Genomic DNA, 26,669 nt, shown 5'->3' on the forward strand with positions numbered 1-26,669 from the left:
TTAGCTGGCATATAAGTAATATACTTAATTTTTTACATTGTTAAACACACACACACACACACACACACACATATTTGTATTTAGAAGTTTTGCTACAAACTATAATTTTCCCTTGATTGCTTCTTTGGGAGCAAAGTATGTGCCTTTGGTTTTTAGGATGGCAGAGAAGAGAGCCCATTTAAAGAGTGTAATGATTATGAGATTTTGATGCATGACCAAATGAGCAGTTACATTTTAAGTAATCTGTACACCGAACTTGGGGCTCAAATTCAGCAACCTTGAGATTTAGAGCCTCCATGCTGTACTGACTGAGCTGGCCAAGTGCCCCAGCAGTTATATTTTATATAGACATGATCAGGGATACCCTTAAGAATAAGGGCCCTAAAGACCAAAAAAACACAAAAAACAAAAAACCCAAACAAACAAAACAAAAAACAACAACAAAACAAAAACACCTAATGGTTTTGAGCTCTTCCAAAAAGATTTTTTAAAATTTATTTTTTAGGGGGCGCCTGGGTGGCTCAGTTGGTTAAGCGTCCGGCTTCTGGCTTCGGCTCAGTTCATGATCTCATGGTTCATGGGTTTGAGCCCTGCATTGGATTCTGTGCTGAGAGCTAGTTCAGAGCCTGGAGCCTGTCTTCAGATTCTGTGTCTCCCTCTCTCTCTGACCCTCCCCTGCTCACGTTGTCTCTCTCTGTCTCTCAAAAATAAATAAAAAAACATTTTAAAAAATTTATTTAAAAAAATATCTACACCAGTGTAGGGCTTGAATTCATGACTCAGAGATCAACAGTCACATGCTCTGTAGACTGAGCCAGCCAGGTGCCTGGAGAGCTCTTGTAAATTCTTGGAGCATGGTTTTTCACCGGCTGTTTGTAGACATTGAGGGGGTAGAGGGGGGTTGCCCATTACTTTGGGGAAGGGTATGAGAGATGTAAACCTCCTAAAATTTCAGGCAGCATTGTATGTGGATATGCATTTTTCTAAGGGGAGAGTCCATATTTTTCATCAAATTATCTAAATGATCCAGAAACCTGTAAGAGTTAACCATATTAGAATGAAATACATCTTTAATGGAATCCATTTATTTAAAAAAAATTTTATGTTTATTTTTGAGAGTAAGAGAGAGCATGTGAGCAGGGGAGGAGGGGTAAAGGAGAGAATGAAACACAGAATCTGAAGCAGGTTCTAGGCTCTGAGCTTTCAGCACAGAGCCCGACGCAGGGATCGAACCCATGGACCATGAGACCATGACCTGAGCCAAAGTTGGACACTTAACCAACTGGGCCACCCAGGCAACCCTGGAAAATATTATTTAAAAGTGTTATTTTTACCTTTAATGAGGTTGTGAAATTGGCCTAATTGTTGCTAGGAAATTGTAAAACCCTAATGGATCATTTCTTGAGAATTTGTGTTTTAGAGAACTTTTATGATTTGTCTCATGTTTCCTTATTATCCTCGATTTTTTTTCTTGCCTTATACTGTGATTTGGAATATTGCTTACCATGCCTGCTTTCTTGCAGATTTTCTATTTTGTACATACGTTATTTTGTATATACTGTATATGATGACTTCGGTGACCAGTGACCGTTCCCGAGGTGCTCGGGAAAAAACACAGATTTCAGCCACACAGGCGTCACAACTACAGAAACAAGTAGTACAGGTGAGTTTTTGTGAAACTCTTTGCTTTATTTATAGTTATGTTAAGTAGGGAGCATATAATGTCTTTTGTAGGAAACCTTAGTATTTTGAATCTTGTTTTTATAAAGTAGGTGTTGATTCTGAACCTTTTCCTGCTACCTGTTAGCATCTAGGCTATCTCCTTTTCTTTTTTTCTTTTTCTTTTTCTTTTTTTGGGAAAGATTTTAAGTAATCTCTACATCCAACATGGGGCTTGAACTTAAAACTCTAAGATCAAGAGTCACATACTTTACTGATTGAGCTAGCCAGGTGCCCCTCCTTTTCTTTATTATTAATCTAGGTATGTGCTTGGGATATATTTGGAGAATCCAGAATATGTGGAGAAGTAATACTCTGAAGTAGAGAAATAAATGAATTATAAGACACTTACAGAAAGCTGCCTTTACTTTCAAGCATTGTTAACTGGGAAGAGTCCTTTAACATTAGATGGCTTTTAATTAACAAGGTCTGTATGTATAAAATATTTGTTAAATAGTTCTTCCTTCAGATTTATTTATATTAAAAAATTTTTTTATGTTTATTTTATTTTTGAGAGAGAGAGAGCATGAGTGAGCATGAGTGGGGTGGGGGGCAGAGAGAGAGGGAGATACAGAATTTGAGGCAGGCTCCAGGCTTTGAGCTGTCATCAGAGAGCCTGACGCAGGGCTAAAACTCAGGAACTGAGAGATCATGACCTGAGCTGAAGTAGGACACTAAACTGACTGAGCCACCCAGGTGCCCCTATATTATTATTTTAAATAAAGTGAGATAATTTAATTAAGTAAAATGCTAATTTCAGTACCTGGTACAAAATAGATAATTTTATACATGTTATTGACTAGATTTGCAAACCTTTTTCTAGAGGCCCATCATAAATTTCAGATTGATATTTGACTATACTTTGATAGCTAATTACAAGTACTTTTTAAATAATCATTCATACCCAAGTGCCCTATTGATATTAAGAGACACAGAAAGTACACTGTACTTAAAAAAAAAAGTACACTGTGCTTAATTGTCATCTTAAGTTTTTCAGTATAATCTTAGCCTTATAGTTTGCTTCTGTCAGTAGACCTATGTCTCTGCTATTCAGTGCTTGTTTCTAAATACATTTGCCCTGATTCACAACTAATCAGGAAAGACTACCTGTTGTTGGAAAATTTGGACTTTTGGAAGAGTCCCTCCCTTGATAGGTGAGTGCTTAAGAAAATGTTTTATGAAGAAGGAATGTATTCTAAGAAAGAATAAAAGTTATGAATACACATAGGTGCAACCCTACTAATAATCAAAGAAATAAAAATTAAAACACCATTTTTTGTTTTTGTTTATTAAATTGTGTTAAGATTAAAAGTGTTATCTTTTAGGAATGCCTGGCTGGCTTAGCTGATGGAACATGCGACTCTTGATTTTGGGGGATGTAAGTTTGAGCCCCACATTGGGTGTAGAGATTATCCTTCGGGACACCTGGGTGGCTCAGTCAGTTAAGCATCCAACTTTGGCTCAGGTCATCATGATCTTGCAGTTTGTAAGTTCAAGCCCCACATCAAGGTTTCTGCTGTCAGTAAACAGCCTGCTTTGGATCCTCCATTTCTCTCTCTCTCTCTCAAAAATAAACAAACCATTAAAATTTTTTAAATATTTATTTTTAAGAGAGAGAGAGAGTGCGCGAGAGTGTGACCATGCCAGCAGGAGAGGGGCAGAGAGAGAGAGAGACAAAGAATTCCAAGCAGGTTCCACACTGTCAACACAGAGCCCGATGCAGGGCTTGAACACATGAACTGTGAAATCATGACCTGAACTGAAATCAAGAGTTGGGTGCTTAACTGATTGAGCCACTCAGGTGCACCAAAAATAAAATCTTAAGGAACGCCTGGATGGCTCCGTAGTTGAGTGTCTGGCTCTTGATTGTGACTCAGGTAGTGATTTTGGGATAGTGGGATCGAGCCCTGCCTCAGACTCCTTGCTGAGCATGAAGCCTGCTTGAGATTCTCTCTCTTTCTTTCCCTTTGTCCTTTTCCCCACTTGGGCACGCTCTCTCTGTCTCTCAAATTAAGAAAACAAAAAACAAAAAACTTAATACAAGTGTAATCCTTTAAAGGAGGGCCAACTGAAATGTCAGGATTGTAAATTGTTTCCATCATATACCCAGATAACCTCCTTGGGCTAATACCCAGAGAATCAGCCTCCAGGCTGGAGGAGGGAGGGCTCTCTTCCTCTCAAGGTTGGCATTGTTAGTTTTTCTATGGGCTTTTTGAGGATGGCTCATTTTATGTAATGCGATGAAAAAACTGTGTACTGAGCTGTAGGAAAGATTCTTAGACCCTTAGATTCCTAATTTTCCTTTTTAAAAATGTGTGTTGAGGATGGAGAGGGGTGAAAAAGAAAACGTGTTGAGAATTTCTCAAAAAAGCAGTGTGAATAAAATTATGTTCATGTTCACTTACCCATTCATCCCATTTTCCCATTCTAGCAAGTATTTCCTAGTGAAGCACCCTGGGGTAGGGGGAGGCTTTATTCTGTAAGAAGTTTATTACTCAATTCTAAATGTCCAAAGGTGGAGGTGTTCTGAGATAGCCTATCAGACTAGAGGGAGGTAAGAGAGAAGGCAATGAGTGGGTCTGCCACCTTACCAGTTAGATGAATTACTTAAATAAAGTCTCTTTGAATCTTACTTAAAATAAAAACATGCTTTGAGAGAGAAAAGTTTCAAAAGTAGTATACCTAATTCCTAAATATCCTTCATTCAGATCTCCTAGATGGTAACATTTTTACCAAGTTTACGTTACCTTTTTCTCCTTCTCATAAAGGATAAACTACACACAGCATTTCCCCTGAACCTTTTGAGGGCAAGTTGTAGATGTGATATCTGAATATTTGATTGTGTATTTCTTTTTTAATATATATTTGAGAGAGAGCTCAATGAGGCAGGGAGAGGCAGAGCGAGGTGGAGACAGAAGATAGAAGCAGGCTCTGTATGGACATCAGTGAGACTAATGTGGGGCTTGAACTCAAGAATCTTGAGATCGTGACTTGAGCTGAAGTTGGCTGCTCAACTGAGTGTATTTTTTTTTAAAACCCTTAAAAAACATAATCACAGAACACTTTATTAAGAATCAGGAAATCACGGTGCTTGAGTGGCTCAGTTTGTAGAGCATCCGACACTTGATTTTTGGCTCATGTCATGATCCCAGGGTTGTGGGGTCGAGCCTGGTGTTGGGTTGAAAATATAGGATGTTGGTAGGATAGCTGAAGGAGATGGGAGGCTCCCAAAACAGCCAAGTCTCGGCTCCCAGCAACAACATTTAGTACAGGTTACTGTCACACAGGCAATCCCTATTATAAAGGTGACAGGACTTGCCCTCTTTGTTCTATGTGACAGTTACTACATGTTTTTTTCCATATGACAGGCCTAATACAAGGCCACCCTTATATCCTTACTTTTACTTGATAATTTTACAAGTAAAATGTCCCTATTTTACTTGATAGAGGTCACCCTCAAGTGTAAAAATGATAATGTGGCAGCCAGTGACAGCCTGAAGGATAGGTTGGGGCATCCATTGCTTCAAGATACAGCCTTTGGGACCTTTGGGACCTGAATCAGCTGACAGGCCACATCTGGAAGTTGCAGATATTCTCCACTCCTCTCCTTTTTAGTTATATTATATCTGTATACTCTGTTCGTTACCCGTGTATACCATATTTTCTCCCTTTGAGATACAATTTGACTTTTTTTTTTTTAAACAGTGAGTATATGCTGAGCAGTCCCCATTAATACTTAATGTCAGGTGCACCTGGGTGGCTCATTTGGTGGGGCATTTGACTTCAGCTCAAGTCATGATCTTGCAGTTAGTGGGTTCAAGCCCTGCGTTGGGCTCTGTGCTGACAGCTCAGAGCCTGGACCCTTCTTTGGATTCTGTCTCCCTCTCTCTCTACTCCTCCCCCATTCACGCTCTGTCTCTGTCTCTCAAAAATGAATGAACATTAAAAGCAATAAAAAATACTTAATGTCAAAGTCTATAGTCATTTTTGGTTGTCTAAAACGATTACTGTTGACTCCTGAGGAAAGGCTCATGAGAATAATATTCCCTGTGTTATTAGGTGCTGGTAACAATTTATTCCCTTCACACTTGAATGTAAAATGAATTTTTTAATGTTTATTTATTTTGAGAGGGTGAGCGAACAGGGAGGGACATAGAGAGATGGAGAGAAGAAGAATCCCAAGCCGGCTCCTCACTGCCAGCACGGAGCCCCATGTGGGGCTTGAATTGCGAACTTTGAGATCATGACCTGAGCAGAAATCAAGAGTTGTATGCTTAACTGACTGAGCCACTCAGGCGTCCCTAAATTTTTACTTTAAATATTTCCTTGCTTGACCTTCTAGTTCTCTTGAAACATTAGCTGTTAAAAATTTATTTTTATGTTTCTTCTTTGTGCAGTCTTCATTTTTATTTCTGAGTTAGAAAACCTTTAGCTGTTATTTTATGTATTACTGTATCATTTTCTTCATGCTCAGTGCCTTTTAGTTTTCAAACAAGATAGCAGTTGGGCTTTGTTCTCTAGGTACTTTTTTTTGGTGGTGTTTTCATAGGTTTGGGGAGAGGGCATTACCTTGCTGCTTACTCTATTTTTCCCTCCCCTCCCCTCTTATGTGTATTTATATTTAGAAAAGAATGAGAGTAGGATAGGGGCAGAGAGGGAGGGGGAGAGAGAATCCCATGCAGGCTTCACGCTCCCAGCACAGAATGTGATGGCTGGGCTCAGTCCCATGAACTGGGAAATCATGACCTGAGCTGAAATCAAGGGTCAGATGCTCAACCAACTGAGCCACTCAGGTGCCCTTCTCTCTCTCTCCCTCTCTCCCTCTCTCCCTTTCTCTCTCCCTCTCTCTCCCTCTCTCTCCCTCTCTCTCCCTCTCTGTCTCTCTCTCTCCCTCTCTCTCTCCCTCCTCTTCCCTCTCTCTCTCTCTCTTATTTTTTTATTTTTTTAAACTTTTTTTTAATGTTTTATTTATTTTTGATACAGAGAGAGACAGCATGAGAGGGGGAGGGGCAGAGAGAGAAGGTGACACAGAATCTGAAGCAGGCTCCAGGCTCTGAGCTAGATGTCAGCACAGAGCCTGACGCGGGGCTCGAACCCACGAACATGAGATCTGACCTGAGCCAAAGCCGGAGGCTTAACCGACTGAGCCACCCAGGCGCCCCTCTCTTATTTTTTTAAAGTAGTCTTCCTACCCGGAGTGGATCCCAATGTGGGACTTGAACTCATGACCCTGAGATCAAGACGTGAGATGTGATCAAGAGTCAGACGCTTAACTGACTGAGCCACACAGGCACACACACACCCCCAAGATAATTATTTAGATAAATATAACCCTTTCTCTTCAGTATTGACCAAGGTACCTTTTAAGAGCTGACAGCAGTTTTTTTTCCTTTTTTGATAGCCAGGCTGGTTCTAAGCCTATGTCCTAGCAATTTTCATGACTTCCTGTCGTTCTTCCAGTTTTCTCTAGTGCTTGTTACTCCTGTCTCCCCTGGGGAAAGACAATTTAAGTGAGTCACATGGCCAGTCAAGATGAATGACAACTTTTTGTCATTTGGTCAAAGGAATGAGACCTGAATGCTAATTTGGCTCATGGAGACAGATTGTATACATTTCAGAGCCCTACGTTCAGAATCTTTTTTTTTTTTTTTTTTAACATTTATTATTGAGGGACAGAGAGAGAGAGCACGAATGAGGTAGGGACAGAAAGAGAAGACACAGAATCTGAAGTAGGCTCCAGGCTCTGAACAAGCTGTCAGCACAGAGCCTGACACAGGGCTCAAACCCATGAACCAGGAGATCATGATCTGAGCGGAAGTTGGACGTTTAACCGACTGAGCCACCCAGACACCTCAAGTCCTTTTGTTTTTTTAGTTAGTCAGTATTTCTGTTACATAATGCTGTAGTGCTTGAGAGCTTTTTTTTCTTTTGGCAGCGTATTTTGGCATCTTCTATTTTGTGCTTAAATCTTTAACAGTTGTGTGTGCTTTTCAGGCAACAGCTGAACAGATGCGTCTCGCTCAAGTGATCTTCGATAAAAATGATTTAGAGTTTGAGGCTAAAGTTAAACAGGTATGTTCTGGCAAATTATACTATTATTTTGGCAGCAGAATCTTCATAGTTATCAATAGTGTTATCAATAATGAACTAGACATTTGTGAAAAGGCATATTGACATTGTTTATATCTGTGAAGAGAAAGTATATTTAGCATTTAGCAAGTTCTCAGAAAATTTTCATAATGTTAAGAACTGAATTCCCTTTTTCAACATGGTTGTAATTCTTAACATAGGCTGGAAAAATATAACATTAGATTTTAGGGTGATGTCTCATTTAGAACTTTAATGAGAGGACTTTTTGGTAATAAAAATCTTAATTTCAAAATCTTCTTTTCTTTTAAGACTTCTTTTTCCTTCAAGATTCTAGAATCAAGCTGTAACACTTATCTTGGTCCAGCCCTTCGTAGAGTCTATCAGTAATTGTTCTTTGGAGTAAATGTTCCATAGTGAACTTGTTACTGAAAGTTAGATTGAAAAAGAAAGAAGCCTCAGTTCTTTTTTGCAGCCACAGTAAAGACTTAAGAGCAAAACAAAAGCAAGCAAAGTTTTAGTAAAGTATACTCCATGGAGGAGTGGGCTAGTCAAGAGAGACACTGGCCTTGGAAACTTTTTTTCTTTTGGGGGAGATACTAGGGTTGCAACATTTGAGTGACAGACCTGGATTATAGAATAATTAGCCAACTATGCATGTCCTTTCCCAAGATGTGTTTGAAATTCCTGCTCCTGTAGGAAACTACGACATTATTTCTGTTCTAGAGACATAGGTCAAATAAGGGCAAGCGACTGCCTTCTGCACAACTGCAAAAAGTACCACAACCTTAAATCTTCCTCTAGATGCGTGGAATGGGGGTGGTCCCCTGACTCTCCTCAGTTAGGGTTCTCCTTCAGGATGTCTAAGATCCATCCACTTGCCACTCATGCCTACCTGCCTGCCTAACGAACTGTTTAGACTTTTACAATGTAAACCCTTTGGTTTTACTTATAGTTGCTGATGTTAAACTATTGGTAATATTTTTAGAAGGGCACAAAAGCGATTAATTAAAAATTACAGAATTCCTTCTCTGGAAAGAGATTTATGTACAGTTTGAGATGTACTGCTTCATATTGCATTTTTATCTGAAATTCATATTGCATTTTATCTGAATAGCATAGTAGATACACAAAAAAATAGCATAGTAGATGGTCCAGGAATTCAGAGTTACAAATTTAAATTTCAGTCTCTTACTAATTCAGTCACGGGGGGTGGGGGGAGGGTGTATCTTAACACCTGTATATTGCAGGTATTGTGTTAATACAGATCACTGATCGGACGCATGGGTGGCTCAGTTGGTTAAGTATGCAACTTTGGCTCGGGTCATGATCTCACAGTTCATGGGTCTGAGTCCTGCATTGATTCTCTGCTGTCAGCGCAGAGCCTCCTTCAAATCTTCTGTCTCTCTCTCTCTGCTCCTCCCTTCCCATGTGCATGCTCTCTTTTTCTCAAAAGTAAGTAAACATTAAAAAATAACACAGATCACTGATAAAAACTGACACTAGTAGATATCCAAAGCCCAAAGCACTGGGAAGCTGTAAAGTGTTTAGGACTTTAGCTGTGTAATGCAGAGAGGAAATCACAGAGAGAGTGGTAATAGTGCAAAGAGCTGTACTTATGAGATCAGGATACCTAGATTTCAGATAGGCTTTGCTAGCAATTTGTTTTTTGACCCTAGAGAAAGCACTTCAGATGTTGGAGTCAAATGATTTTGAACAGGTAGTACACCCTAAAGCAGTTAAAATGTATGTAAGACACAACAGATACTTAAATCATACATTTGTTCACTGGTAATTCAGAAACCTGTATTGTGCTTAATCTATAATTATACTTGTGATGAAAATGTTGAGTAGCTTAATCTTCCTTGTTAAAGAGGATGTACCAAGGGATTTCTTCGATTACTTCAAACATAGCATCCTGTTGAAGTTGCTTGTGGAAGTACTGTCCATTTGTGAGACCTTTATTATATATGTGGAGTGTTTTAATCCAAGCGGTGATAGACCACATAGGTAATGCTTTCTCTGTGTAAAACAGTTGGACTGGATGTTCTGTTAATGTAGCCACATACATCTGGTCTTTGGGAAATGTATAGTCCACTTACTATTTTGAGTGGTTCAGAATTTTGTGAATCCCAGGCCATTGAACTAAGTTGGAGTAGTCAGCTGATCCTGATTATGCTGAGACTTATATACGTGTATGTGTGTGCTGCTGATTAATAATTTGATACTGGGTCAGCTTGAAGAGTGTTGATTAGTAGTTTGACTCCTCTTTATTGATGAAAAGACCAGGAATAGCTACAAAAAAGCAGGTAAACCTGTCCTTGGATTATAAGCTCAGAGTCTGGAAGGAGGGCATCTTCATGTGGATGGACTATGTAATTTTTATTTTTATATAGAAGAATTATTAAAAAATTTTTAATGCTTATTTTTGAGAAAGGAGAGACAGAGCATGAGCAGGGGAGAGACAGAGAGAGGGAGACACAGAATCCGAAGCAGGCTCCAGGCTCTGAGCTGTCAGCACAGAGCCCGACGCAGGGCTGGAACCCACGAAAATGAGATCCTGACCTGAGCCAAAGTTGGACGCTTAACTGACTGAGCCACCCAGGTGCCCTAGAATCTTTTTTAAAAATGCTTATTTATTTATTATGAGAGAGAGAGAACATGAGTGGGGAAGGGACAGAAAGAGAAAGAGTGTCCCAAGCAGGGTCCACCTTGTCAGCACAGAGCCTGATGAGGGTCTTGAACCCATGAACCATGAGATTATGACCTAAATTGAAACCATGACACTTAACTGACTAAGCCACCCAGGTGTCCTGAGAAGAATCTTAAAATTAATATCAAGTGCCATTTTGGGGTCCCCTTAACTATTTCCTTATAATTTTGATAGCTTATGGAAGTGACGGGGAAAAATCAGGATGAATGCATAGTGGCCCTACATGACTGTAATGGAGATGTGAACAAAGCTATCAATATATTGCTCGAAGGGAATTCAGACACGGTAAGTATTATCAATTATAATTAATTGTTTTGTAGTGCTAAGATTGATCTCCAAGTCCCTATTGCATTTTGAGTTTCACCTTTTTGGGGGTAGGGGTGGAGGGGGTTATGGGTTCCATTCCATATTTGTTTTAAGACCAGAAAGAACACTAACCTGAAATGACTGTTTTTGTTATATATGGTTTCTTCATGAAGTTGTAGAATCTGAAGACTCGAAAGAGAACTTGGTCATCTCCTCCAGTCTTACACAGTTTCCAAATTCTCTGGGCCTGTGGACATTTTCACCACCTGAAAAACTTCTCTTGGCTTGCATGTTTCTTCATCTCAGTCATCACTTCTTACTACTTCTTACATCTCTAGACTAACAGAAAACCAGGATTTACTGGTATATCTATTTGCTTATGTGTGAATATTCTACCGACAAATTTTAACAGATAGATAAAATAAGGGAAAAAAGTGTGGGGTTGTTGTGGTTAGCTTAATAAAGTTTGAAGTAAGCACACTAAACCTACCCCCTTTTATTTTAGGAAGGTAAAACTGAAGCCACACCAGGCAGTTGTTAGCCCCGGTCTTTTGATTTCTTAATGGAGATTTCACGATGTTTGTATTTTGAAATTGAAACCATTTTAGAGCAGATTTAAAACAAATAAAGATGCACCTTAAAAGGAGTATAAAAAGGAACACAACCAGAAATACTTTCCTTGTCAGTGTTCAAATTTAATCAAGTTCTCATTTTTAAGGATAGGCTATATAAAAATGAACTGTTTTGGGGTGCCCGGGTGGCTCAGTCAGTTAAGCGTCCGACTTCGACTCAGAGCATGATCTCACAGTCCGTGGGTTCAAGTCCCGCATCAGGATCTGTGCTGATAGCTCAGAGCCTGGAGCATGCTTCAGATTCTGTGTCTCCCTCTCTCTCTGCCCCTCCGCCACTCACTCTCTGTCTTTCTGTCTCTCTCAAAAACTAAAAATGAAGACATAAAAATCAACTGTTTTTGAGTAGTTTGAACATATAATATCTTTATTTAATATGAAATAAGCAGAATGTCTTATAATTATAAAAATCAGATAATTGGGAAAATATTTCATTATGTGAGTATAGCAATATCTGTGATTAAAATTCTATTCAAGATAACACTAGTCAACATGTTAAACTACCAAATATATCAGTTTGTTGGGAAAATACATATTACGTGATGAAATAAAATTTTGAATTTTATTTGTTTGCTGACACTTAGGCCTATATTTTCTAGGGAATGTGTTTACCACATTGCCAATGGTTGCAGTCTAGAATGGCTCTCTGTTGTTTCCTTTTGGTTTTTTTTTTTTATGTTTCTCTTGAGAGACCATGTGAGTAGGGGAAGGGTAGAGAGCGAGGGAGAGAGAATCCCAAGTAGGCTCCCACCTGTCAGCACAGAGCCCAATGGGGATTCAATCCTATGAACTCTGAGATAATGACCTGGGCCGAAATCTAGATTAAGATGCTCAACCATCTGAGCCATGCTGGCGCCCCATCTCTCTTATTTTCAAAATGAACTGAAGGGCTAAACTATCCTATTTCCATATTAAAAAACTACTCTGAATAAAGGAAATATTTCCAAATTGTTAATTGGAGGGCCTGTTTTATTTTTTATGGTAGAGGTAGGTCCGGATACTACTTTGTGTTGCCTTTCCTTTAATGCCAGCAGACTTTATTTCTTTTCTGTGGTAGTTGGGTGAACTTTTAAGTCTTAAATGAAATGTCCAGTTTTCTGTCTTATTTAGTTTTACTTCTGCTCATTTGGGACTGAACCCAGAGGAGTTAGTTCTGTGTTGAATGATAAAGAATAAATTTTTTGTTATCTTGAACCTGGAAACTATGAAGTGGGGTTGGATCTGGTTTGATTTCTTCACATATTAGAAAATAGCAAATTAGGGCCTGAATACAGACACAAAAGGATATGCTTGTTGAGAGATGAGAAGGCTGTGGGGGGAAATGAAGAGGCAGAGGGAACATCCTTTTGAAACCTTCGTTTGTTTACGATCATGTATGGTACATCTTTTCTTCGATCGTGTTTGCCTTGTCTCCTACCTTGTTGCTGTCTGTAGCAGCCATGGCTAACCAGCTGTAAGGAATATCTTCCCCTGACTGGGACAGAGTTTATTGAGGTGGGGGTGCTAGTCAATGTGAACACTGTAGGATTGGTAGGAGCAAGAACATTTAAAATAAACCACAAAGGGGTGCCTGGGTGGCTCAGTTGGATAAGTGTCAGACTTTGGCTCAGGTCATGATCTTATGGTTCATGAGTTGGAGCCCTGCCTCAGGCTCTGTGCTGACAGATGGAGCCTGGAGCCTGCTTTGGATTCTGTCTCTCCATCTCTCTCTGCCCTTTTCCTGCTTGTGCTCTTTCTCATTCTCTCAAAAATGAGTGAACATTAGAAAACTTTTAAAATAAATCATGAAAGCAAACAAATTTGTTTTATCCTATTGACTAACCTTATTTCGTACTAGGATCTTCTGAAACCAAATTATTTCTTTGGGAAAAAAAAATGTTATGTGGAATTGTTCATGCTTTTTTTTTTTTTTAAGGATAAGGGTCTTTGTCGCAGAAGAGTAGCTGTCGCAAAAGAAAACATTAAACATGGTCCTAAGTACTAAACCTTTTGTTTCATTATAATACTGTTTTGAATGACAGAGTTGTTTTGAAATATCGGTCTCTTGCATTAATGTGTTTTTTTCAAGTAATTTGTTTATATTTTGTAGTTCCTGGCAAATATGAGTAGATGAGAGAGTGATTTTTAATTAGCTGGCCTGGAATGTTGCTTTTCTCATTAGTAAATGTGTCTGGGAGGGCCATCCCTCTTGGAGTTTCTTCAGACCTACTCAACAAGTAGTAGCAAAATAACAAAGGTTGTCAGAAGTTCTGTTGAAAATCTTATATAATTCTTTGGTTTGTGTTGAAAGCTTGTATACATGCTCATAGACTGTTATGTCAAATGTACAATATTTTCTTTAACATTTACAGTGGTGTTAGATCAGTTGCCCCTTAAGTTTGCTTTCCGTATTTTGCCTGACAAATAAGTTCTTGTCAGTCTTTGTAGAGTTCACAAGCCAAGACTTGGTTATGGGTATCCTGAATGAAATGGGCTCAAATGTTTTATATATAAAGTATGTCCCTTTATAATGATTGAGTACCTTTAGGTCTGGCCATGTAAAGACATTATAAATTGTATACATATGCACCTTATGCTGACTCTATCTACTGTGTATAATTTTCTAGGACCTCTGTAATTTACTTTTTCTCTTGTTAACTTAAGAGGATAGGATTCTATGTTATAAAGGTTTCTTGATTATTCCTATTAGTGAGCATAATAAGTTGAGTTTGTACAGTACAGAATTATTTTTCTGGAATAAATAAGCTTTATTGTTTAATAAAAAAGCAATGCCGACTGATAAAAACTAAATCATATTAATGTCCTCACTTAAATGTTCCTAACTTCCTTCAGTATATACATAGGCTTCCATTTGAACTAAAAAATGTAATCCTATTTTATACAGTTAGTTGGATAGCTGTCTACACTTCTATCATGGATCTCTTTCTGTGTATACCTGGATAACTCTTTAAGTGGCTACATTCTGCTCCCTTAATGGATGTTTTAGGGTAGATGGTCTCTTAAGCTAGATATTTGCAGACCCCCCCCCTCCATCCCCGTTTTTTTGTACTGTTGCATATAAATGTTCACACAATTATCAAATTATTTCCTGTGAATAAAGGCCTGGAACTAAATTTGCTGGGTCAAAAGCTGTAAACTAATTAAAGTTTGAGTACTATTCCCAGGTGGACTTGCAGGAAGGTTAAAATAGCTGTGTACTTGATTATTCTGCTGAAACTGTTGTTGATTTTTAAAAATATTTATCAAAACTTAATGGTCAAAAATAACTTGTTTTAATTTGCATTTTTCTATGTCCAGTGTTTTTATATTTAGGTATATGTAGGTTCAGCAGAGGTTTGTAGATGTTGGAAAAATTCCTTCTAAAAACAAGGGTTTTAATTCTGGCCTTCACCATTTTGGAAGTAATTCAGCTATATGTTTCTTTAATTTTAGTTAATTAATTTCTAGTACTTTTGTTTATTTGGATGTACAATGTTAGTAATTTCCTTTTATTCCTAAGACTTTTTTTTTTAAGTTTAATATAGTTACTGCTCTTATTTTGGGATTGAATCACTTCAAATCTCGAGAAATGAGTTAAATAATGACGGATGGGCCAGTTTTGGGATTTCTCAGTAACATACTTTTACTGATATCCTAATACTCATTTTCAGAAGAACTTTGTGTTCTTTTCTCAGCACTTTACATACACATGATTGATTTGATTTCAATCACTATTAGAGGAGAGGCAGAGAAGGAGGTTATATAAATAATTTGACTTCTCATTAGAACAGGTCTTTGAAATTGAACTTTTGGGTACTTAGTTTAACTTTTTTAAAATTTTTATTATTGAGAGAGAGAGAGAGGGAGAGAGAATATGAGTTGGGGGAGGAGGGCAGAGAGAAAGGGACACAGAATCTGGAGCAGGCTCTGGGCTCTGAGCAACACTGTCTCTTTGGGTATGTGGTTTAAAACAAACAAACACATTTTATTTGCCTGCCATTAAATTTTTTTAGATGGTTATTTTGGCTAACTGAATAGAGCAAGTTGTATTTCTGAGATTTTATGGAGTATTTTAAAGCAATTTTGTATTCTTTGAGCAAATCTATTTATTAATAGGCTTAAGGCCTGCTGATAAAGGTGAGGATGGCATTGTGGGGGAGGGTGGGGAAATGTCAGTTACTTTAGTGTTAAATCATAGGTAAAAGCCTTAAAGTACAGGAAAAGGCTCTGGTGGGAAAACACACAGTATGTTAATTAAGCGAGTTGCTTACTCTGTTGTGATGTATACAGCAATAGGAGCTTAGCAGAAGTTTGTTGTCTTTATCATCAGAGGATAAGAATTAAAATGTTAGGCAAGTGAGTTGTAAGGCGTGGGTAATTAGGTGTGAAAAATACATGTGCACACCCTTGTGATTGTATACACTTTGAATCAGACAGCTCTGACCATTCTTATCTTTGATAGACTTCATGGGAGACTGTAGGGGGCAAGAAAAAGAATTTTGGAAAAGAAAGTTCAGAGAACAAAGAGAATAGAGAGAAGAAAAGTGAGAGAGAAGTAAACCGTGGACGTGGAAATAACAACCGCAAAGGAAGAGGTGGCAATCGTGGGAGAGAATGTAAGTACAACATTTCTTCTCAGTTTTTTGTTAGGAAAATTTTTATACACACCGAGACACTGAAAGAGTGGTCCAGTGAATGCCCATATATCTAGCTCTTCAATGCGGTGTTTGTTTTTATAGTTAATACTTAATAAGCCACCATTAAGTGGTTCATTAGAATCCTAACTGATATAATTTCATATTAGCATTTAACCTGAGCTGTAGGTAATTATATTATGTCTCTTAAGACTGTTTTCTGTTGTGTATCCACCCCTCTGATTTTTTTAAGTTTATTTATTTTGAGAGAGAAATCCCAGGCTCACTCCAGCTGTCAGTGTAGAGCCTGACATGGGGCTCAGACTAACAGACTGTGAGTTCATGAGCTGAGCTGAAATCAAGGATCGGGTGCTGAACCAACTGAGCCACCCAGGCACTTCAAGTGCACCTTCTAGTTTTAAAGGAGATTTTTCATTCATTAATAGATGATGCTATTTATTCTTCCCACTTAACAGGTACTCGTAAAAGCAAGGGTTAGATAAAAAGGTAGGTTATCAAATGGGGAAGATTTTTCACTGTTCTTACATTTGATCCAGATTTTGTAATCATCTAGCCATAACAACACTACCTGCTGTGAGGACATACTAAAATAGCTAACTTATGAGTGAATAAATGGTAAATATTTAATATATCATCTTAGAGACTTTTCCTAGTTTGTTTATTCCACAGATGTTTACCTACAATATGGCAGGTATCTAATAGGCGTAGGGCAATGAATAAAACAAACTTTTGCCCTCCTAAAACTTTTAATGTAGGTAGAGTGAGATGTAACAATATGAAAGAGAAGTAACATGTTTTGCAAGAATATTCTATTTTAATGATACTATGTGGAGATCATTCTATGGGGAAGAGCAGGCAGCAAGATTGGGATTTGAGGGAGGTATTTGGCAAATTTATTTATTTTCTTTATTTTTTTAAGTTTATTTATTTAGAGAGATAGAGAGTAAATGAGCAGGGCAGGGGCAGAGAGAGAAGGAAAGAGAGAATCCTAAGCCGGTTCTGTGCTGAAGCACAAATGTGAGGCTCAAATCCATGAACTGTGAGGTCATGACCTGAGCCAGAACCAAGAGTCATACACCTAACTATCTGAGCCACCTGAGGACTTCAAGGGAGGGGATTGCCATTTTTTTTTTAAACAAGATCTTTTTTTTTTTTTATGTTTTATTTATTTTTGATACAGAGAGACAAAGAGCATGAGAGGGGGAGGGGCCAAGAGAGAAGGAGACACAGAACTGGAAGCAGGCTCCAGGCTCTGAGCTAGCTGTCAGCACAGAGCCTGACGCGGGGCTTGAACCCACGAACGTGAGATCTGACGTGAGCCAAAGTTGGAGGCTTAACCGACTGAGCCACCCAGGCACCCCAAGATCTTTTTTTTTTTAATGTTTTATTTTACTTTTTGAGAGCGAACGCGAGCAAGTGTGAGTGGTGGAGGAGCAGAGATAGGGAGATACAGAATCCAGAGCAAGCTCCAGGCCACAAGCTGTCAGCACAGAATGCCACACGAGGCTACAATGCCACACAAACTCCAAGATCATGACCTGAGTCAAAGTCAGCACTTCGGTGTCACCCAGGCACCCTGGGGTTTGCCAAATTTAAATGGAGTAGCCAAAGAAGGCACTCGGGACCACACCAATGACTCCTGGGATTTAGGCCCTGTGAAAGAAATGAGGAAAGAAAGCTGTGTCAATATTACTCGTGAAATTTCTGTATTTAGTACAGTCATTAATGGCAATATAGGGCTGAGGAGAGATGACAAGACTGTATTGACATATTCTGGACAGCATCTTGGGAAAACTGGTCTCCAACATAATTTTTCCAGCAACTCCGTATTTCCTTGGTATTGCTGCTTTACTATTCTGTTCTTTCTAGGCTTTGAACATAACCAAAGAGCCAATATTGGTGTGTTATGTAGCTGGATAAGCAGTTTTTTGAAGCAAACTTGGTTTAGGGGAGGGCAAGTTCAACTAGAAGAAAGAAAAAGTGGTACATCAGTTTAATTTCCCTACAGAATTTTCACTTATGAATTAAAGCAAGATGTACTGTCATTAATTTAAAAAAATTTTTTTTAATGTTGATTTATTTTGAGAGCAAGAGAACACAAATGAGGAAGGGATAGAGAGGGAGAGAGAGAATCCCAGGCACGTAGAGTCCAATGAATGTGAGGATCTCATGAACCTTGAGATCATGACCTGAGCTGAAATCAAGAATCAGATGCTTAACTGACTGAGCCACCCAGGTGCCTCACTGTCATCAGTTTTTGAGCCACTTTTATCTGGTTTTGTTTTTCCTGTTTTCTGATCCATTTGGTTTAAGTTTAGCCTTTTTATTTTTAATTATTTATTTATTTATTTATTTATTTTTAAGTTTTTTATTTATTTTTGAGAGAGAGAGAGAGCACATGATCAGGGGAGGTCAGCGAGAGAGGGAGACACAGAATCTGAAGACAGGCTCTAGGCTCTGAGCTAGCTGTCAGCAGAGAGCCCGACGCGGGGCTCAAACCCACAAACCACGAGATCATGACCTGAGCCGAAGTCAGATGCTTAACCGACTGAGCTACCCAGGTGCCCCAATTTTAGCCTTTTTAAAAAAAAGTCTTTTTGTCTTTGCCTTTGATAATTTGTATGTACAATTATGTATAAGAGGTGCTCTTTTCTTCCATAGTTAGAGGTGAAGAGAATGGAATTGATTGCAATCAAGGGGACAAGCCTTCAGACCGTGGAAAGCGAACCCGTGGCAGAGGTAAGACAGAATAAGATGAAAGGAGATGGTTGTGACTGACTTCTCCACTAAGGCATGGCAGTATACTCAGAAAGAATGGTTGATCTTCTGCAGTTTTTGGATTTCTTTACTGATGGCTGTGAATGAAGTGTTTGGATTCATGTAATTTGAGGAAAGTTTGTAGTTGTTTTCCAATTTTTTAAAATGTTTTTTAATTTATTTTTGAGAGGCAGACAGAGGCAGCGCAAGCAGAGGAGGGTCAAAGAGAGGGGGAGATACAGAATCTGAAGCAGGCTCCAGGCTCTGAGCTAGCTGTCAGCACAGAGCCCGACATGGAGCTCAAACCCACAAACTGTGAGACCATGACCTGAGCTGAAGCTGCATGCTTAACCGACTGAGCCACCCAGGTGCCCCTGGTTGTTTTCAAAGAAACCAAGAAAGCCCTTCACTTATTTATTTAAGAAAATTTTTTATTGTTTATTTAGAGAGAGACAGAGTGTGAGCAGGGGAGGGGCAGAGAGAGACACACACAATCCAAAGCAGGCTGACAGCATGGAGCCTAATATGGGGCTTGAACCCACTAACCATAAGATCAAGACCTGAGGCTAAGTCTTGGATGCTCAACTGACTGAGCCACCTAGGTGTGCCCCCACTCCCCCCCTGCAAGAAAGCCCGTTATATGAATAATTTAAAACTTGAAGCTCTGATTACAAAGTTATTAAATTCTTCTTTGCTGGACTTGAACAAATGAGTTTTATTCATATGATACTGGTTTTATTTTATTTATTTTTTTAAAGCTTATATAGAAAGAGCGAGAGAGCAGGGGAGGGGCAGATAGAGAAGGAGAGAGAGGATCCTAAGAAAGCCTGACAGTCTTGATGTTGATGTGGGGCTCCATCTCATGACCTGTGAAATCAGAACCTGAGCTGAAAGCAAGAGTCAGATTCTCAACCAACTGAGCCACTCAGGCGCTCCATGTTGGTGATAATTTTTTAACATAAATTAATTTGGCATGTCATTATGCAACTTTAATAATGTAATTTCATATTCTTTAGAGATGTGACTGAATTTTCTCAGGGTTCTGAAATCAAGATACACAATGTAATGTGCAGATGTTACCTTGGTTCAGTAGATGAGCTACCTGAATTGACATTTTGTTCAATCTTTTTTTTTTTTTAATTGTTTTTCTGTTTTCAGTGTTTATTTTTGAGAGAGAGAGACAGAGACAGAGCGTGAGTGGGAGATTGGCAGAGAGAGAGGGAAACACAGAAAATGCAAAGCAGGCTCCAGGCTTTGAACTGTCAGCACAGAGCCTGACATGAGACTCTGTAGAACTCACGGGCTGCAAGATCATGACATGAGACTTAACTGAATGAGCCACCCAGGCCCCCCTATTGTTTTTCTTTTTTTCTTTTATGTTTATTTTTGAGAGAGAGAGAGAGAGAGAGAGAGAGCATGAGCATGAGCAGGGGAGGGGCAGAGAGAGAGAGAGACAGAGACAGAGACAGAATCTGAGTAGGATCCAGGCTCTGAGCTGTCAGCACAGAGCCCAACACGGGGCTAGAACCCAAGAACTATGAGATCATAACCTGAGCCAAAGTCAGATGCTTAACTGACTAAGCCACTCAGGCACCCCCTTGTTTTTCTTTTCTAAGCTTTTATTTTTACATAATCTCTACACCCTACATGGATCTCAAACGCACAACTCCTAGACAAGTTACATGCTCTGCCAGCTGGCCAGATGCCCCTGTTTGGTACATTGTTACACGCAGTTGTGACTGTTCTCCATATAAACAGTTCATAGTGACAGAATTTTTGATTATCAGGTTATTAAGCATAGAAATGATGTAGACAGTACATATCCTACCACCAACTACTTGGCTGTTCATTGAACTGTCCCTTACTAAAATACTATATAGGCCAAAGGTAAATGATATCTAGAGATCAGAGAAGGGCAAAACTGTGTACTGATTTGCCAGGCACAGTCAAAATAAGATTGGAATTATAATTCCCTTTTCTAGCCTTTTAAGATTACGATCAATTTCGGAAGTGCCTGGTGGTCTCAGTTGGTGAAATGTGTGATTCTTGATCTCAAGATTGTGAGTTTGAGCCCCATGTTAGGTGTAGAGATTACTTAAAAATAAAATTCCAAAATAAAATTATGATCAATTTCAAACTTAGACAAAAGTGGAGAGAGTAGTTAAATGAACCATATGTACACTCCCTGTTAGTTAACAATACTTATAGATTTTTAGCCATATTGGCTTTATATGTCTCTTTCATAACCTTCCTTTTTTGCAGAAAATTTTAAGTCATACAAACATTTGGTATCCTCTAATAGTCAATCCATGCATGAATTTTCTGATTATTTAAATAGTGTCTTTTTAGAGTTGATTTCTTTGAGTCAGGATTGAAACAAGGTTTATGTATTGCATGTTTTGATTCTCTTTAATCTAGAATATTTTTCTCCCTAACTCCTCTTACTTCTCTTTACCGTTGGTTTGTTGTCAGACCATGTCATTTGTCCTTTAGGATGTCACATTTCACATCTTGCACAAAGAGAGGGATAGAGAACCCCAAGCAAGCACTGGGCTGTCAGCGCAGACCCCAACACACAGCTCGATCCCATAAATCGTGAGATCATGACCTGAGCTGAAATCAGTAGTCAGACACTTAACTGACTGAGCTACCCAGGCACTTTAGTATTGCTTTTCTTTATGAAAAGATGGAAGGACTTAACTAGTAGGTAGCCCCTGAAGGCATATCTGTTATGAAATTGTTGAATAGCTTATGAGACATGTGGATTGAAAGAAGCCAAACCAAGTAAAATTATATGTAATGATGATATTGGCTTGCATTAAAATTCTTAATTCAATACCTAAACCTTTTTTGAAAATGGTTACATTTTATTTCGTTTTTTTTAATGCTTATTTAACTTTTAAAAAATTTTTATTTTATTTATTTTTTAAAAATTTTGTTTATTTTGAAAGAGACAGAGACAGCATGAGCAGGGGAGGGGCAAAGAGAGAGGGAGAGAGAGAATCCCAAGCAGACTCTGCACTGTCAGTGCTTGAACTCATGAAACCATGGGATCATAACCTGAGCTGAAACTGAGAGTTGGACTGAGCCACCAAGGTGCTCCTTTTAATGTTTATTGTTGAGAGAAAGAGGGCATGAATGTAAGTGCACAAGACAAACAGTGGGGCAGAGGAAGAGAGAGTGGGAGAGTATCCCAGGCTGGCTCTGTGCTGACAGTGCAGAGCTTGATGGGGGCTCGTGTCCATGCACTGTGAGATCATGATCTGAGCTGAAATCAAGAGTCGGTTGCCCAACTGACTGAGCCACCTAGGCAACTCTATTTTATTTCTGTATTTTAGAGAGTGAGAGAGAGTCAGAGAGCCTGCGAGTGCATGAGCATAGAGGGGTAAAGGGAAAGAGAGGGACAATCTTAAGCAGTCTCCGTGCGAATTGCAGAGGCTGACTTCAGTGCATGGTCCTATGACTCTGGGATCATGACCTGAGCCAAAATCAAGAGTGAGCTACCTGAGCTCTCCTAAAGATTTTAATTTGTTTGTAATCTCTATGCCCAAAATGGAGTTTGAATTCACAACCCAGAGATCAAGAGTCACATGCTCTATGGACTGAGCCAGCTAGGGGCCCCAGTACCTAATCCTTTTTAAGAAAGGCTGTAAAGTAGGAGTAAGGGAATCAGATTAACCTTTTCTAAATCAAATTGGACTTAAAATATTTTTTTTGTATTTATTTTTGAGAAAGAGAGCACAAGCAGGAGAGTGACAGAGAGAAGGGAGACACATAATCCAAAGCAGGCTCCAGCCTCTGAACTGTTAGTACAAAGCTATGAGCTATGAAATCATGACATGAGCCGAAGTCTGACACTCAACTGACCGAGTCACCCACATGCCCCTATAAATCAAATTAGACTTATTAAATCAGTCTGCTGTATCCTCACATATAAATGTAAATGAGTTAAAATTTTTATTCTAACACCTAAATTTAAGTATATTTGAGCAGGTTCTTGGAATGTTAGTGGTCTGTGTCTGGAGATTTATTTGAATTGCTTTGAATCCCACATCCAGCACAGGGCAAGAGGGGGAAAACACTCAGTACCCTATATACACAAAAACACAATTATTTTGCTCAGTAAATATTAGTACAGTTTGATAGTTAATTGTAGTGAATTTGTCACTTTAATAATTAAAGTGTTTTACGTTACATGTTTTATGTTATATGTTTTATGTAACATGTGACTTCCCAGAAGTTTAGTTGTAAGTCATTTAATGTCTTAATTTAGTTTCTTATGGTCTGTTTAATTAGCCTTTTAAAACCGTTCATTGTTCTGTCCCTTTGCAGTTATTTTTGGTTTGTTGTGTAGTATGCAGATTTTAGAGTGTGTACTTAGGGGCACTTTTGTGGCTAAGTCTGATAAGTGTCCAACTCTTGATCTTCACTCAGGTCATGATCTCATGATTCATGGCTTTGGACTCCACAGGCTGCTTGGGATTCGCTCTCTTCTCTCTCTCTGCTCCTTCCCCTGCTCACGCTCACTCTCTTTCTTAAAATAAATAAACTTTAATAAAAAACAAGTATAAGCTGTAAAATGTGTACTTAAAACAGTTCTTTATGGTCTCCATTGCCTTTATTTATTTATTTTTTAATGTTTATTTTTGAGAGAGAGAGAGAGAGAGAGAGAGAGAGAGAGAGAGAGCGCCAGAGCACAAGTGAGATAGAGGTAGACAGAGAGGGAGACACAGAACTAGAAGCAGGTTCCAGGCTCTGAGCTGTCAGCAGAGAGCCCTGTGTGGGGCTTGAACTCACAAACTGCGATATCATGACCTGAGCTGAAGTCAGACACTTAAACCAGCTGAGCCACCCAGGCGCCTGATCTTTTTTTTTAAATGTTTATTTATTTTTGAGAGAGAGTGGGTGAGAGGCAGAGAGAGAGGGACAGAGGATCTGAAGCAGGCTCTGCGATGACAGGACAGAGCCCGATGCACGGGCTTGAAACTCGAAAACCCCAAGATCGTGACCTGAACGGATGTTAGATGCTCAACTGACTAGCCATCCAGGCGCCCCTGCATTTGTTCTTTGATTTTGACCAACTTGTGAGCTCCTCTTGCTGATTTCACATTGACTCCCCCTCAGCATATCAGTCTACATCTGTGATTAAATTTGCTAAAATTTCAAATTGCTAATAAAACTTATCTTCCTTATTTATTGACTTATCTGTATAGTATTGGCTTAAAAATATTATGAAACAGAATGGATTTAATATGGTAGCCTGTAATTTCTGGGATATTTTATATTAAGAATTTGGTGTCTGTTAAATGAAAATTCATACATATAAAATAGGAGTATATTTTATAGCATCAAAAGTATGAACCATAGCAAATGAAGTAAAATTAAATTTCTTTTATATGCCTATTTATAGTGTTTTTGTACCATTTGGTGAATGTTAGCTTTATATTCAGAGTAGCAAGACTCAGTGTGACACTTGTAAGAAGTATTCTATAATTTGTTTAAAAGTTTGTTGAAAGTATCTTGTGAGAAAACAACAGCCTCTTTAGAGAAAGGAAGTAGCAGTTGTGCATGGCACTGTCCTCAATGTCCTGGTCTTTGGTTTTTGGTGTCAAAGTGTTTGGAACTATATAAATGTTGACATTCAAAGGTAACTTAGCCATCAAGTAATAATTGTGTTTTGTGTACAAAATGTGGAATTGAGCTAATATATATTAAATATCTACTGCATGACTGGAAATTTTCCTGAATGATACTGACTTAATCCTGAGGTCAGATTGAAGATCATGTTAAAAACCTGTGAGATTTGGAGTATTCTGAGTAAAAGTCTTTGTTATGTGACGTATAATAGTAAAAACTAACTATAATTCTGTGTTCCAGGAGCCAACACTGCTTATTAGTATTGTATATCTTGAGGAATAAGTTTTCATTATTTATTTATTTAATTTTAGAGAGTGAGAGAGATCCTGAGAGGGGGAGAGGGGCAGAGGAAGAGAGCAAACAAATGTTAAGTAGGCTCCCTGCAGAGCATATCTCTTGGTCCCATGAGTTAGCATCATGGCTTGAGCTGAAATCTAGAGTTGGACGCTCACCTGACTGAGCCACCCAGACATCCTCTAGTTCCTGTATTTTTAAAACAAATTAACACATGAATATGCTCTATATAATATATTTGAAAAACAACTATTGAGTACCTATTGTGTGCTGACATTCTATTTTTTAAATTTTTGCATTGTTTGCCTTCTCTGGTCCTGGTACAAAAAGTATTTGACAAAATGTGGTACTCTTAAATGTATTAATGAATCCTTGGGTTGTTTCTTGTAATTGAATAGTGATATTATATTATACTTTAAAATAAGAGCTTAGGGTTTTGGGGAGGAAGTTTTTTTTATATTTCCAAGTAGTCTCTGCACTCAATAGGGCACCCAAACTTACAACCCTTAGATGAAGAATTGTATGTTCAACTCACTGAGCCAGCCAGGCACCCCAGTAGGAGTTTTGTTTATGAGAAAGTTCCATGTTCGTGTAATTGGAGTTACATATCAGTCTTAAATGCAACAAGTAATATTTAAATACCTACTGCGTTGCTGCAGATAATGTTGTGAATAAGGCATGATTCCTCACACCTTGGGTGGGAAAGGAGAAGATTCTGTCAATTTACTTGACAGAATCACCATTTGACTTACTTAAGAAAATGGTTGTTGATGTGGTCAAATGTCAGTAAGGGTCTTCCTCCTACTCTCCCTCTCTCACTCACTCACACACTCTCTCTCTCTCTCTCTCTTTTTTTTTTTTTTTTTTTTTAAGTAGTAAAGCTATATAGCCAACATAACTCACAACTCCTAAGTCAAGAGTCACAGGCTTTACTGACAGAGCCAGCCAAATACCCCAGAGTTTGGTCTGTAGATTGAGCGAGCTGGACATTTCGTGGAAGAGGTGGGATGTAAGCTGAGGAGGAAGAAAGCCAGGGGAGAATTTGGGTAGGAGCATTCTATGTGGAAGCAGTAGCTAGTGTAAATGTGGGAAAGAAAATACGCACAAAAGTGCTCAGGGTTTGGTTTAAACATTTTACTTTGAAATTAAAAAGTACAGTGGAATTTTGCATAATATTTACTGAGATTTCCTGAAAGTTAATATTTTACATTTGTTTTATCATTTTCTGTTTATGTTATATACTATTGTTTTTTTCTGAAACCTCTGAATATAAATTCCGATATAATGGCCATTTTACCCCTTAACATTTTAGTGTATATTTCCTCTAAGAAAAAGCAGATTCTCTTAGGGAGCTGAGAATGATAAAATCAGGAAATAACTATTGATGCAGTCTATAGGCCAGTTATCCTGTAGTGTCTGGATCCAATCCAGGGTCACACATTGTATTTAGTCATTATGTCTCTTTAGTGTCCTTCATTCTAAAACAGTTCATCAATGTGGAATAAACTTTGTCTTTTATGGCCTTAATGCTTTTGAAGCATATGGACTTTTGTAGAATATCCTTTAATATCAGTTTGAGGTTACTCATGAATAGATTCCTATTATCTTGTGTGTTATTTAAAATTTTTTTAAATGTTTTTATTTATTTTTGAGAGAGAGAGAGAGACAGTGTGAGCAGGGGAGGGTCAGAGAGACAAGGAGTCGCAGGATCTGAATACAGGCTCCAGGTTCTGAGCTGTCAGCACAGAGCCCGATGCGGGGCTCGAACCCATGAACCGTGAGATTATGACCTGAGCCGAAGTTGGACGCTCAACCGACTGAGCCACCCAGGGGCCCCTATTATCTTGTGTTTTAATTCTAGTATAGTTAACCTGTTAGTTGTTTGTGATAGGG

General features: G+C 38.6%; 1 protein-coding gene across 5 annotated transcripts in view; it reads left to right on the plus strand.

Moving 5' to 3' along the window:
- Positions 1–26,669, plus strand: part of UBAP2 (ubiquitin associated protein 2) — a 106,166-nt gene that overhangs the window by 24,426 nt on the left and 55,071 nt on the right. For 4 of the 5 annotated variants that reach the window (XM_029920446.1, XM_029920447.1, XM_029920445.1 and 1 more), the window contains 5 exons: positions 1,524–1,663; positions 7,714–7,791; positions 10,694–10,804; positions 15,896–16,049; positions 18,750–18,827. In XM_029920446.1, the coding sequence (XP_029776306.1) occupies positions 1,565–1,663; positions 7,714–7,791; positions 10,694–10,804; positions 15,896–16,049; positions 18,750–18,827 (520 nt within the window). In that variant the 5' untranslated portion in view covers positions 1,524–1,564. Of the gene's footprint in view, positions 1–1,523; positions 1,664–7,713; positions 7,792–10,693; positions 10,805–15,895; positions 16,050–18,749; positions 18,828–26,669 lie in introns of those variants that run through there. The other variant, XM_029920449.1, reaches the window with a different exon arrangement.

Source organism: Suricata suricatta, chromosome 13, assembly GCF_006229205.1.
Source record: "Suricata suricatta isolate VVHF042 chromosome 13, meerkat_22Aug2017_6uvM2_HiC, whole genome shotgun sequence".
Lineage (NCBI taxonomy): Eukaryota > Metazoa > Chordata > Mammalia > Carnivora > Herpestidae > Suricata > Suricata suricatta.